Source organism: Ambystoma mexicanum, chromosome 3q (assembly GCF_040938575.1).
Source record: "Ambystoma mexicanum isolate Mex_15411 chromosome 3q, UKY_AmexF1_1, whole genome shotgun sequence".
In the NCBI taxonomy this organism is placed as follows: domain Eukaryota; kingdom Metazoa; phylum Chordata; class Amphibia; order Caudata; family Ambystomatidae; genus Ambystoma; species Ambystoma mexicanum.
In genome coordinates this window covers 1135893045-1135907112 of record NC_090926.1, presented here as the reverse complement: position 1 = coordinate 1135907112, position 14068 = coordinate 1135893045, and the positions used below count along the sequence as shown (strand labels likewise).

General features: G+C 48.2%; 1 protein-coding gene across 2 annotated transcripts in view; it reads left to right on the top strand.

Annotated features, from left to right (window-relative positions):
* The window catches only part of LOC138447681 (adhesion G protein-coupled receptor E1-like), a 927425-nt gene that overhangs the window by 531341 nt on the left and 382016 nt on the right, over nt 1–14068 (top strand). For both annotated transcript variants that reach the window (XM_069603948.1, XM_069603946.1), the window contains one exon: nt 3521–3604. In XM_069603948.1, the coding sequence (XP_069460049.1) occupies nt 3521–3604 (84 nt within the window). The remainder of the gene's footprint in view (nt 1–3520; nt 3605–14068) is intronic.

The window sequence follows — 14068 nt, the reverse complement described above, 5'->3', positions numbered from 1 at the left end:
ACTGTTTTTAGAGTTGTTTCAGTGGAATGAATGTATGAATGCATGTGATTTAAGATATGTTTTATAGAAATGAATTAATTAAATATGTATAAAATGATGTTTTACCTCAATTTATAATAAACATTTGATGATTTAATGTAATTACCTTCTGCCTTTTCCTTCAGTTGCTCTCCTGATTCTGGCACCATTATTTGTTTTATATGTTGTCCTCAGTTAATCCAATGGATAGCACAACAACATTGTAATTTCTCTAGGGTAATTACAGGATATAAAAATAAAATATTATTTTGAAAGGATATGTTGTTGTCCTCAGTTAACCCAATGGATTTGGGGGGTAGGTTGAAGTCCCCAAGGAATATGTCAGTAAAGTGTTTGACCAAAGCAGATCAGTGATTTTGCCCATAGTGGTGCCACAACGATTAGGTGGTCAATACATGAGACAAAAAGAGGCAGGCTCCTTGTGTGATAGTGGGAATTGACATGCAAGGACCGTAATAGATTTTAATGCCTACAGGACTATGGTGCAGAGCAATTCAAGTTTATGGATGTACTGCACTCCGGACTAGTCAACATGTTAGATGTGTGTCCGGGTGGGACTAAGATGGTGACAACATGAGAGGAGTTGGAGGACAGCCAGGTTTCAATGATGAAGATGGCATCTGGCTTATGAATTGTTATGAGTTTGGGAGGATAGCTCTGGGTCAAAGTGCTCGCCTTGGAAGCAAGATGACATGGAGCAACACAGATCGGAACCCTGTGTCCGCACTTAGAAACCTCTGGGTATTAAGCACGTTATAAATAACCAATTACAATTGGTGAAGTTGGCTGTGTGTAGGAAGGCCGAGTGAGCCTTAATAAGCATCAGGGTACGCAAGCAGAGAGTGTGGGTGTGGCAGAGTGGTGATGTGGTGAACTTGGATGAGGTGCTCGAGGTTGGATGCTCAGTGCTGATGAGTTTGTCTGCAGGAATAAACCCTAGTGAGCATCTGGTTGGTTTGATGTTGTAGGCGACACATGGTGTTTTACTGGCTTGCGTGGGACAGGTGTCTCTCCTTTTGACCCAGCCAGACGCTTAAAGGCATAAACATACAAAATCCTTGTCTTCGTCTGTCGTTGACAGTGGACACCAGAGATGAGGACGCCTAGATGGGGCTGATGAAATAGGGTGCTTGAAGCCACTTTGGGGCCGGTTTTATGAGCCACATTAATATCCATGGAGCTGGTCTGGATTTTTGTAACTGAAGTTGTACTTGTTACGTTGCCTCACACAACCTGCCACCAGCTCGCCGCACATCAGCAAGCGGATGCAATTATGATTAGAATGCACACAGTGTCAGTCGGAGAACGTCATCAAAGCAAAGTTAACACTTAGTAAGTGTTACCTTTGCTTTGATGATACACCAATAGCATTTTGTCGTGGGCCTGCCAGTGCCCCAGCCATCCACTGGCTTGGCACCAGGCAGACAGCTTCACGTTGTCTTCGAGAACACCAACAATTCCTGTCGTGGGGGGTGGGCTCTACATCAAGTTTGCTTTTGCCTGCCTTGGGTGGGGGGCAGGGCGGGGCTGACCCGGAGATGACTCTTGAGCCTCGCCCCCTCAGGAAAGGGTCAGGGGGCCTGTTGATATGTAGCAGGCTGGCAGTGGCAGCCAATCATGCTCAAGACGCATGGGCCATCATGCGCATTGGTGTGTTGCTCGGTGCAACACCCAGCACAATGCGCAGATATTCGAAAAGAAGTGTTGATGACAGGGGAGGGAGCAGGCCTCAAGCAAAGCACACCCAAAGCAGGCCTTCGAGCTGCCTGGCGCAGCCGTAAACTGCAATGGAGACAGAATTTGTGCACGTGGGTTACACACAGTAAGTAATAAAAACATAAAATTGAATAGGCCAGCGGGGGTCCGGAGTCGGAGAAGAGGCAGTCACTCTCAACGAGAACAGTCTAGTGAAGTGTTTGTAATTAATTACAATCATCATGTCAGCATGACTAACAACACATGCAACTCAAACCACAAGGGGATGTTTAAGCACAGACAAAAACAAATATGAAAAATAAAATCACATTTCCAATCAGACTAAATGAGTGTCTTTTGAATGAAGATGATGTTTTCTCAAACACCTGTTGCAGATAGCAGCACCCCCCCCCCCTTCCATGGCATATGCTGGTGGGAGCATGAGATGACTTAAACTTTATGCTGTTCCTGGTGCTGTATACATGGCTGGTGCAAAAGGGAGCCGTGTAGTGGTCTGCGTGGGTCATTGCTTTCAACACCTGGATCAGTGTGTGCTAGATAGCAGTGGAGGGCCGACCTTTGTAGTAGTGCTAGTTCTTACAAAAGTGCACCATGGCAGAGGGGAACACTGAATCCTAAAACAACCCGTTTGTGTGTACATAAATGTGCATGTGCAGGATTGCCAATTTGAATGAGTGCCAGAACAACACGGTTAAAGTAGTGTGGACTATGGCAGGGCTTCCCTGGACAGACCGGGTGCAGGGAAAGGTGAAAGGTCCTGTCCTGGTGGCGCATGCAGGGCCTAGGTATCCTGGTTGATGTGAAGTTTTCGGAAATAGTACCATTGTGCAGTCTTTCATTCTACTAATTGAAGCGTCGGCCTGCTCCAAATTCCCATTCCGCTTTTACCTTTACCTTCCTGCCTCCACCCTCCATATTCTATAAAGCCTGACCCCAAGTATTCAATTGAATCCGTTTTCTCATAATGTGGGCCCAGCGGGTTTTAGGGGTGTTCCTAGAGAGAGAGAGAGAGAGAGAAAAAGAGAGAGAGCGAGAGAGAGATAGAGAAGAAGAGATAGAGCAGAGTGGGAAACACAGAGAGAGGGAGACAGAGAGAGAGAGAGAAGGAGAGATAGAGACGAGTGAGAGAAAGAGAGTGAGGGAGACAGAGAGAGAGAAGTAGAGATAGAGAAGAGTGGGAGAACGAGGGTGAGGGAGACAGAGAGAGAGCAAGAAGGAGAGATAAAGAAGAGTGAGAGAGATAAAGGGAGCTAGGGAGAGGCAGTCAGAGAAATGAAAGAGAGAGGCCATGCTAAACAGTTAGTTGCAGTCAATGTCCCCATGTTGAAATGCCATACATGTTAATGTGTATTAAAGATCTGCTCTTGTCTTTTAACCTCTAATGATTGGCACCAAAGGCCAACTGTGAAGGAAGACAAACCTGTATGTCAAATGTGAATGTACAGCTGTATAGGACAGTCCAACGATAATAAACAGCAAGTGAACACCTGAGCCAGATGCTATGGGTGCCAGTACATCTGGTCCCACTAGAATCAGCCCTTTGGAATTGCCTGTTACTGGTTCTATATCTTCTGCATATTGTAGTAATTTTTGCATTTTTTATTTACTTGATTCAATTTACAAGACATTTTTACAAGAGAGTGTAATTACTCAATCCCTCCTTCTCCCGTTCCTCCAAACTTGAAAATAGTTCATTTAGACCCTTCACAGATGGGATGGCTAACCTTGTCCTCCTTGTCTCCCACCATTGCTTCGCTGTGTGAAGGACCCTGCGTGCTCCTTGCTGCTATCAACCTACAGTGTTATCCGAGGGCTCTGTGAGACGAGGAATGCCACCATCGCACTGCAGGTATGGGCCCTCTGTACAATCAGACTCAAATGGCATAACTGTTCCATAACTCTTCAATTTGTTTGCTTTATTTGTTTTAAGTGTGAAAATGTTTGTCCTTAAGCAGTAATCGCAGTCATCTCTGGCAGGGAATCATGAACTTGCTTGTATCTTCCCAACATCAAACCTGCCTCACTGGCCTTAAAGTGTAGGTGATGCCCCTTCCCCCACACACACTTCATCTTGGCTTTGGGGCTCATTGGTCTCTTGTCCTAAGCTTTTGGCGATGGAGGCTCCCACAGAAACAGTAGGCATTGGCATGCTCAGAAAAAGAATCAGTGTAACACTTTGTACCCAAGAAAACCTTTGTAGACATAAATGCCTGCACCGTTTCCAGACCAGCAACGAAGCAGCACTGAAAGGTAAAGAGGCACAAAGTCCACAAAGTAGTATCAGCTACCTTAAAGAACAATTAACCATTGAAGCAATTTATGTGTGCACCTTGGAGAACAGCAACAGACATATACAAATAGGTTAAGAAGCCAAAGAGAGAGCCCCTTCCAATTCAATGCAATTCATTTTTTTCACTCCTTAGTTTGTCAAAGAATGTTCAGTTCAGATCATTGTGTTTTATTAAGGCAATAAGCCCCGAGCCGGTGGGCCATTACTGCGAGAAGCGTTTCGTTTCGTGGCCGAAAATAAAATAAAAATGTCTGCCGCTGATTGGGAAACATAGTCTGTTTTCCCTTTCCGTGGCAGCCATAGTAAACGAAGAAAATGGCCATAATGGAGCAGGGAGAAGGGACTACGTGTAGTCTCTTCCCCATTTCCATGGCGGCCATTCTGGGAAGGAACCCAGGGCCGCAGCGGACAAGTACAGGCTTCAGAGCCTTTTCAGCGAGGTAAGGCCCCGGCGAGGGCCAATGAGCTTTCTTGTAACAAGCTCATTGACCCTCGCCGGTGTTGGCCTCTAGTGTAGGCCCTATGCTCTCATTCGGCACGCATACACAAACTCCAGGACTCGGCTGTGGGATCAACCTTACCTTTATTGCCTCCAACAGTAACTGAACTTGTCTCTCTCCTGTCCCTCCCCTTCCGCCCTCCTCCCGCTCCCTCCCGCCCTGGCGTGCTCTCCTTCCTTAAAGGGGCCGCTTACTTTTATTCACCTACAACACTGTCCCCGTGCTTAACATAGAAGTTCAAGGGCTACATTTCCTCAATGAGCCTCAGGGGTCTTCGTAGAGTTCTCTGGGGTCTGCCTGGGGATTCTCTGGTCTCACCGGTTGTTTCGGCCGGTGGTCTTGCGTTCTCTTCGGGATCTGGCTCCTCTGCCGTGGTGACCGGTAGTTCTGGATCCTCCAAGTACAATCTCTTGAAGAATGACACGTTTCGGGTTATCTCATCTGGTTCTCCTATGGCAATTATCATGGGCCCTTTGATGGCAGTGATCACTCGGGGTTCTGGGCTGTAGCAGGTGTCTGTTTTCCTGGGTTGCCTTTGCTGTACCAGGACGGTCTGTCCTACGTTGAGCTGTGGCTCTTTCGCTCTCCTCTTCTTGTCGGCCCACTCTTTCGTGCGTTTTTTCTCTTGGCGCCTCATTCCCTTATGGCCGCATACTGAACTGGAGTATAGTCTTCCCAATGGGGTATGCGGGTTCGGGGTTTATATTTCACCATCAGTTCGGCTGGTGTTTGCCCCGCCACGTCAGGCGGCTTGTTTCTGTAGCTTCTGAGCATACGACAGATCGCCTGTGGGTGTGGCATTTGGTCCACGAGGGCCTTTTGTCTTGTTAGTTTGATGATGGCCATAAAGCGTTCCACCATCCCATTGGCTTGGGGCCATAGCGGTGTGATCTTTTGGTGGTGGAAGCCAAGGTGGTCTGCTAGTTTTGAGAATTTGCGTCCCTGGAATGGGGGGCCATTGTCTGTTTTTACGATGGCAGGTATGCCCCATTCGCTGAACAGTTCATCTATGATTGGTGCTACTTTGAAAAACGAGGTTGACAGTGCTTGTTTGATGAATGGGAAGCGTGAATAGTCATCGACTGCTACAAGTAGGTATCCTCCTTCTTGTAGGGGCCCATAAAAGTCTATTTCGACTCGTTGCCATGGCCGTTCAGGTGTTGGCATCAGTTCCATTGGGTTTGGGTTTGTCTTTTTCGCTTCTTGCTGGCAGGGCTCGCAGTGGACTAGGACATCTCATACTGCTATTTCCATGTAGGGGATCCATACGTGATTTCTTAGGATTTTCTTGGTGTTCTCGATTCCTCTGTGTCCTTCATGGGCTATTGCTACTAGTGTTTTCCAGCAATCTTTTGGGGCTACTAATCGGTTGCCTCTTAGTAGTATTCCTTGGTCTGTGGCCACTAATTCCGAATGTATCTTGGCTATGCGTGCTAGGTCCTTCTTGCCAGCTCCCCCTCCTCCGTTTCCTTTTCCGTGTATGTGCTTCCATTTGTTCTTGCTGGTGAGGTCTAATGTTGCCTTGATGGTGGGGTCAGCCCTGCTTCTGGCTGCAAATTCCTCTGTTGAGATGGTGGGGGGCATGGCATTGGTGGATAGTATGCAATGTATTCCTCCGCTTCACAGACTAATGAGTTGTCGTTGTTGACCGTGGGGTGCCTTGATAGATAGTCGGCTGGGTTGGCATCTCCCCCCGGTTTATGTGTAATGGAGTAATTGTATTCTTGGAGCTTTGTGCCCCACCTTTCATTCCGGGAGGGCATTTTCGTTTTAGGGTTCCCGAATAGGGATAGTAAACTTGGTGGTCGATGACTATTGTGAACTCTCTGCCGATCACAAAGTGGTGGAACTTTTTACAGGCCCATACGGCTGCCAGGCTCTCCCGTTCAGCCTGTGAGTAGGCTTTTCAGTGGGGGACAGGGCCCTGCTGGATTATGCAACAACTGCATGTCGGGTGCTGTCCTCTTGGTTGGTTTGGGCCAGGATGGCACCGAGGCCCACTGGGTTGGCGTTGACGGTGAAATGGTATCGCATTCTGGGTGGAAGTAGGACAGTTAGCGGTGGTTGGCCAAGCTTTCTTTGATGGTTTGGAAGGCTGCTTGGCAACATGTATCCCATGTGAAGGGTGCGTCGTTTTTGAGCAGTGCTCTTACTGGGTCAGTGGTGGTGGCGTAGTTCGGGAGGTATCGGGTGCAGTATCCTGCCATCCCTAGGAATTATCTTAGTTTGGAAGTGTTCCTGGGGGCATGAAGGTTGGTGATGGCTTTGATCTTTTCCGGGTCGGCTGTGATGTCTGTCGGAGAATATGTGTCCGAAGAATCGCAAGCTGGTTTTGTTGACATCTCACTTGGGTCCATTGAGTGTTAGGCCTGCGTCTTGCAGGATCTTGCATATTGCGAGGAGCGCCTTGTCATGTTGCTCTTTGGATCTTCTGAAGACAAGGATGTCTTCACTGTAGTTTAAGGTATTGACTTCTGATGATATTAGTCTTCTGATGGTCTCTTGAAAGATCTCGGCTGCTGAGGATATCCCAAAATTGAGGTGCTTATAGCGGAATAGCCCCTCGTGGGTGGCAAAGGTGGTTATTGGTTGTGAGGCCGGATCTATGACAAGCTGATGGTATCCTTGGTTCAGGTCCAGTTTTGAAAAATGGGTTGCTTGATTTAGTCTGACGAGCATGTCCTCTAGGCTGGGTCCGGGATGTCTTTCCCTCTGTATGGCCGTGTTGGCAATGCGCATGTCGATGCATAGGCGTAGTCGCCCGTTGTCTTTGGGGACTATTACGAGGGGGGACACCCATGGTGTGGTTCCATCCACCTTCTCAATAATGTCGCTCTGTAATAAGAGTTGTAGTTCCTTGGCTACTTGCGCTTGGAGGTGGAACCCCACTTTGCGAGGATGTTGTGGCACTGGTGTTATTGTGGGGTCAATATGTAGTTTAATGACGGAGTCCTTGAGTATCCCTACCCCTTCAAATAACTTGGGGAAGTGAGTCTTGAGGGTGTCCTTGTCGATAGGCTGATGGGAAATCGATTGAATTTCTCGTCTGTCCGACGGGTAACCTTTGATTATTTCTGTTGGTTCGTATTGGAGATCAATGAGCGCCAGGGCTCTGGCCGTCCTGTAGCTGAGGAGGCATCGTCCAACGGAGGGGCTTTGAATGACATGTATGGCTGTTGGCACAGGGAGGCCTCTGTGAGACAGGTCACAGAGGAACTGACCATTGGATGTTAGGGGTAATGATGCGTCCCATTGGAAGATGTGTGTTCTTGATTGGCCAGGGGGGTAGAGGTCCACTATTGTGTGGTGTAGTTCTTCGTTCATCACTTTGACAGTAGCCCCGGTGTCGACAACAAATTGGTTCTGGGCGTCTCCCATCTGTACCGTCACTCTGGGGGCAGGTGTGTCATTGGCGGCTGCGCTGAGGAGTCTGACGTATTCTCTGTCATAGCCGTCCTGTAGATACAGTGGGTATGGGTCCTCTGCTATTAGTGTCCTCGGCGGAGAGTTGTTGTAGGGGTATTAGTCTGGCATTGTGGTGGTAGCAATACCTTCTTGTTCCTGGTTTGCCGTTTGTCCTCTGACGTAGGCATCCTCAGGGGTAGTGGTGTGGTCATGGGAGTAGTGCTGGTAGTCATATAGTTCAAGTGATTTCCTGTTGGGTTTAATTTGGAGGCCTTCCAGCGCTCTGACGGTGTCTGGGCGGGAGTTGGGCATTGTGGGGTAGGTCATTCCTCTTTCAAGTGGTCGCCGGTCGCATTGTTCCCTTAGTTGTTCCTGGTGACGCCCTGGGTTTTGTGGTGGTTGTTGTCAGAACGATCCTGTTTCAGGGAGTTTCTCTTTGCACATGGCTTGGAAATGATTTTCTTGGCCGCAGCACATGCACCTTTGACCAATTGCGGGGCATGGCCCTCTGTGGGGGTATTCAAACCCACATCGGTAGCATTGTCTATCGCTTTGGTGGCGTTGTTGGGGACTTCTGAGGGACTGTCGGCCCTGGGGGTCCTGGGGGGCCTGGTATCTTGTGTATGGTGTTACGGCTGCAATGATGTCTCCTTTTTTTGGATTTTCTATGGCTGCGGCTTGGACGTCAATTCGTTCGTACACTCTTGCTAAGTCAAGGATCTCAATTATTCGTAGTCGTATCGCTTCGTCATCATTGAAGTTGGCAAAGTCACATTTCAGGATTTTCCTTTGCAGGCGAATGACAAATTCGCCAATGGATACATGAGCTAGCTGGGCGCACTGGTTGAAGGCGTAGCGCTCATAGTCTCTGTTGGGTATCACCACCAGTGTGCCATTGATGGCTTCGAGGAAGCGCTGATATGTGATTCTTTCTTGTGGCGGAATAGTTCTTATGATGTTCTTTATTTCTCTTCCAGCTACATTTGTGAAGATGCGGATTTTGTTGGGAGGTTCCTGGGTCCCTATGGCACCTACAAAGTCTTGGAATTCCTCAACACATTCCTCCCACCTGTGTCCTTGGTCATGGTGTGGGTTGAGGGCAAATGGGTTGGGGCGTCTCATGAGGCTGGCCCCTGTGTTGGGGCCTGTGTTGGCTGTGAGCAGTGCCCCGGCGTCAGCGGCCGCTTGAGCCTGATCGGTCATGGTGTTTCAGTTCGTGGGTAGCTTGGATTCGTGCTTGTCCTTTGCCCTGTCGGGGTTGTTGGCGGTATTCAAGGTGGGCCACGGGCAGGTGTGGCCCTTTGTCGCCTTACTTTGTGCACACTCAGCGTGTTGAGTTCGCTGTACTGGGCCTGTTTTGGTGGCCTGATCTGTGGTTAGGCCGCTTCAGTGGTGGTACGTAATTAGGTTCACCTTTGTAGGGTATTTTCTATTGGAAAGTCTCTCTGTGGGCGCTCCTGCGAGCGTTCACCGCAGTGTCTGGGTGGCAGGCCTTTGCGTGCCTAATCTGTGTTGGTTCTGGGCGGCAGGCCTTTGCACTTGTTCTATTAGACCTTTTCTGTGTGGCTGCTACTGGGAGCGTACTCGCAGTGTCTGGGTTGTAGGCCTTTGCGCTCCAAATTGAGCCTGTTCCGTGTGTGTGCTCGTGCGAGCATTCTGGGCTGTCTCTGGGTGGCAGGCCATTGCGCGCAGTGCAGGGGAAAGGGCGGGGCTCCTTACCGGCCCCTTCTCTCCCCTCGCTGGCTGTTCCGGGCCTTTTCGTCGTCTTTTCCTTCTTGGCGGCTGGCCTCTGGTCTTCTTTCTTCAGCTGGCACCGTCACTGTTTTCATGTGTCCCTCTTTTCTGGGCTTCGACTACCGAGACGTGGCTGCTCTTGTAGTCGGGCAGCATGTTGCCTCCTCTCTGCGCCATGGAGTATTCACCACACTCCGTTGGTTGTCTTCCTTCTGGATGAGCTCCAGGCTTCTGCTGGGCTCGCCCCTGCTGTGGCGGCCCTGCGTCAGTCTGCCGGGTGAAAACCCGCCTTTGTCGTCTTCTTTCCGGGACTTCTCTGGATTACCTGCTGGGCTCACAGTTCCTGCGGTGGCCCTCCTTTCAGTGGCGGGTATGGGCCCTTTCCTGCTGCGGGCACTGTCGCCTGCTCCTCTTTGTTCTCTGCTGGGTGCCTCGCCCGTCCTTCTCCTGCTGCGGGCACTGTAGCCTGCTCCTCTTTGTCCTCTGCTGGGCGCCTCGCCCGTCCTGTGGCACGCCGTGGGTGCGGCGGCCTCGTCGCCAGTTGTTGGCCTCTACTGTAGGCCCTATGCTCTCATTCGGCACGCATACACAAACTGCAGGACTCGGCTGTGGGATCAACCTTCCCTTTATTGCCTCCAACAGTAACTGAACTTTTCTCTCCCCTGTCCTTCCCATTCCGCCCTCCTCCGCTCCCTCCCGCCCTGGCGTGCTCTCCTTCCTTAAAGGGGCCGCTTACTATTATTCATCACCCACAACAGCCGGGTACCAATCTTCAATGTGTCTTTCGGCAATACAAATAAGCAATACATTTCTAATAAAGAGAAAGAATACGTTAATTAATCCATGATTCAGAAATATCCATAGATTCACTAACAGCTAAGCAATTAAACTACTGATCACATATTACCCTTATCATAAATCAAACAAGAAAGGTAATAAATATTAGGACAGCATTTGCCCAGCAATACAATTAAAATGTATCTTAGGATGCAACTATACTGCTTTACTCCTTACCCATGCTTTATAAAAATAACTGCTTACTCTAAAGGTAGTTTCAGTATTAATAGTAGATATGCACAAACTTAAAGCTCTGGCAATTGATTCAATCCTATAAGCTCATACAATGGGTATAGGGTTAATTTCCCTAGGTAAGTCAGAGCAAAAAAAGAGAGCGTTTTTGAACGTTTCTCTTGAGATAAGGCAACATTGGTAGATAACCCAGTTTGCCTAGTTCCAGGAGTGCTGTAACAACGCCAACGGTAGTATTCCAAGACGCAATCTTATAAACACGTCTCTGACCAATGGAGTAAGAATCATATCAATATATTTTTCATAACAGAGCATTTGGTTATTTACCCATCATAGGAGAGCTTTCACATATTGACATCAATCTTATGGCATTCAGTTTCATCTACTCCTCTTTTGCAGACTCCTTTGTCTCCTCTTTTATCTCCTCGCTATTACACTTCAAATGCAGTGCGTTAGCCCTATGGATATTAGAACATATTCAATATGCTTACAACAAGCTATGGAAGCTCCTCCATCCAGGCATAGCAGATATTTTGTGGGTTCTTGATAGTTAGCAAGATGCGGGGACTTCCATAACCAGATCCCATTTGAATTCAATGCTATCTCATCTGTGATTCATTTTTGGTTTAGCTCTGTATGGAGCATAGCATTTGCAGCATTCTTGGGTGAGAGAAGTATCTTCTTAAACAATTTATGTTTTACCACCTTGAGTTTGCTCTGCCTTTTTTACCCCCAGAGCTCTGAACCATATAATGCAGATGTTCGTGCGTGTAGATTATAACTGGTAAGTGCTGGGGAAGTAGCCCTGTTCACATAATTTTCAGCAAACCTTACTCTCGCATTTGAACATCCTTCTAGCCCTAGGCTAAACGTTTATAGCTGTTCCATCCAGGAACAATTTCTCATGAACTTTTTCTTTGTTTTGTTCGAATTCCTCATGAATCTTTCAAAGTGTTTTCTGTGCACAGATGACGTTAAGGAGATTAAAATGTCAACATCTATAAAGAGTAATATGGGTATATTGGTGTGGCCTATTTTTGGAGCATATATAGGTACATTTAAAAGTTTTATATTTAAAGTGTTAATGTAAATACAGAACAGTGTATGGGCCAAGACGCAGCCCTGTCTTACACCTTTTTGAATTTTAAAAGTTTCAGTTAAGTCTCCTGCTAAGTTCCACCATAAGGATGCCTCATTATGTCAATATAGGGACTCTATAGCACTTAAGTTAAATGGAATTCCTTCCTTGATTATCGCAGTTCATAGACATGCCATTGGGACACCATCAAAGGCAGTCTTGAGTTCCACAAAAATTTTAAAGAGATTCATTTCACTTAAAACGACATATTAGAAAAAGACAAAAGCTCTGGTCTATCGAAAGCCTGTCTGTAAGTGGTTGATAACATTGCACTCAGCTGCCCATATACACTGGGTCTTTTAACAAGGATTAATAGCACTGCCACCTCGCACCCTTAGGATTCATTACCAACCAGTCCAGGTCCATCGTAGCCAGCTCGTGATCAGTCCATGAAATGGGGTGAATCTCTGACCTCTGGGCTATGTCCCAGAGATCTCTTGAGATGTAAAGGTAATCTATCCTCGTGAAAGTTCCATGGGGGGGTGAGAAGAATGTGTAGACCCTCTCCTGCAGATGGAAGTGATGCCATATATCTCGCCGACCGTGCAATTCTAGGGTCTCCCCAATTTCCCCAGGGCCCGGCCTCGGGAGCCCATGTCCCCCTTCATGCGTACTCTGCCTCTCCATTGCCATATCAGCCCAGGTGTTAAAGTCACCTCCCAGAACCAGGTGTCCTGAGCTCTCGCAAAGTATCTTGGGGAGTGTACCCGTCATAAATCTCCGTTGTCCCTGGTTATGTGCGTAAATCATGACAAACGTAAAGTTCACCTTCCGGATGCTTCTTGTAACCTGAAGGGTCCGCCCATTCACATCTGACCAAACCTTTGAGACCACCATTCCAAGTGTCTTGCGTACCAGGATTTCAACTCCCGCTTTCCTGCAGGGGCCAGAGCCCCAGATGTCATGTCCCACCGTACCATTCAGGATTCTCCGCTCTTCCCCCTTCATGAATTTCATCTCCTGCAAGAAGAGGACGTTGAGCCCTGACCTACGGAATTCCCTTGCCACCAATGAGCTCTTTGTGGGGGAGTTAAGACCCTTTACATTCAGGGTTCCAACCCTCAGGATACCCATTTTCTGTCCATCAACGGGCGCTGTCGACATGTTATCCCACTGCCAATGCCCTCTCTACTCCACTTGGTATGCCGCTTTATTGTGCGCGCATTGTCATGAACCAAACCACACTTCAACATAACTAAGAACCAACGTCTTCCCTTCCACCTCTTCCACCAACCCCATCACCCACCCCTGCCACCCCCTTGGTGCTCGTCCAACCCCCAAGATTCATCCTAGGATATGGCCCAACCACCAACCTGGCCCGTCATGCAGGTCATTCCAAATAACATCTTTGAATCTTTGAACCCCCCACTCCCCCGGCCCCCAAATACTTTGTTTAACACTAACAGCGTGCAGTCGCATCGACACACTAACACCCCTTGCGTCCTCCCTCCCCCGGCACTCAGTCCCTCAATATGTAAATTGCAGTCAGACCCTTCAGCGTTTCCACCCCACCCTCTCCTGACCTTAGGGCAGATTTATAAATCTATGAGCCTGCTTCTAGGATAATTCAAGTTTCAGCTTCTGGGATGTACTCAGTTTCCTGTATTTCTGGGCCCTGGGTACACGTTTCCTTCTTGGGCCCTTACGCTGCCACTGTCCTCCCTCAGCGCCTCTCCCCTGTGAGCCTGAGAGACCCTCTGCAGCCCCCAGGAGTTCGTCTTGTGCTCCGTTGGTCTCCTCCTCAGTAACCAATTTATGCCTATGTCCGTCGATTTCAAAAGAAATTAAGAACAGGAATCCCCATCTGTATCGAATGCCTTTGTCGTTGAGCCACTTGGTGAGGGGCTGGCAGAGCCTTCTCTTGGCAAGAGCCAGAGATGATAAGTCCTGAAAGATGGTGATTTGGCTTCACCGTAGGTGGCGGGCCACACCTTCTTCGCACTCTCGAGAATTTTGACCTTGTCTGGATAATTGTGGAAGCGAAAGAGGACAGATCTGGTGCCCCCAGAGGTGCCACCCGTTGTATGTATCCTTTCGATCTTGGGTTCATCTATGGAGTCATTCCCTGAAATGAGTTTTATGATTTCATACAGATTCCTTTTCAGGTCTATCTCCGTCTCTCGTTCCTTGTCCGGTATCCCAAAAATCCTGAGATTGTTTCTCCTCTCTCTGTTCTCAAAACTGTCAATTTTCGGCGAGATCTCGGCTTCTCTGCAT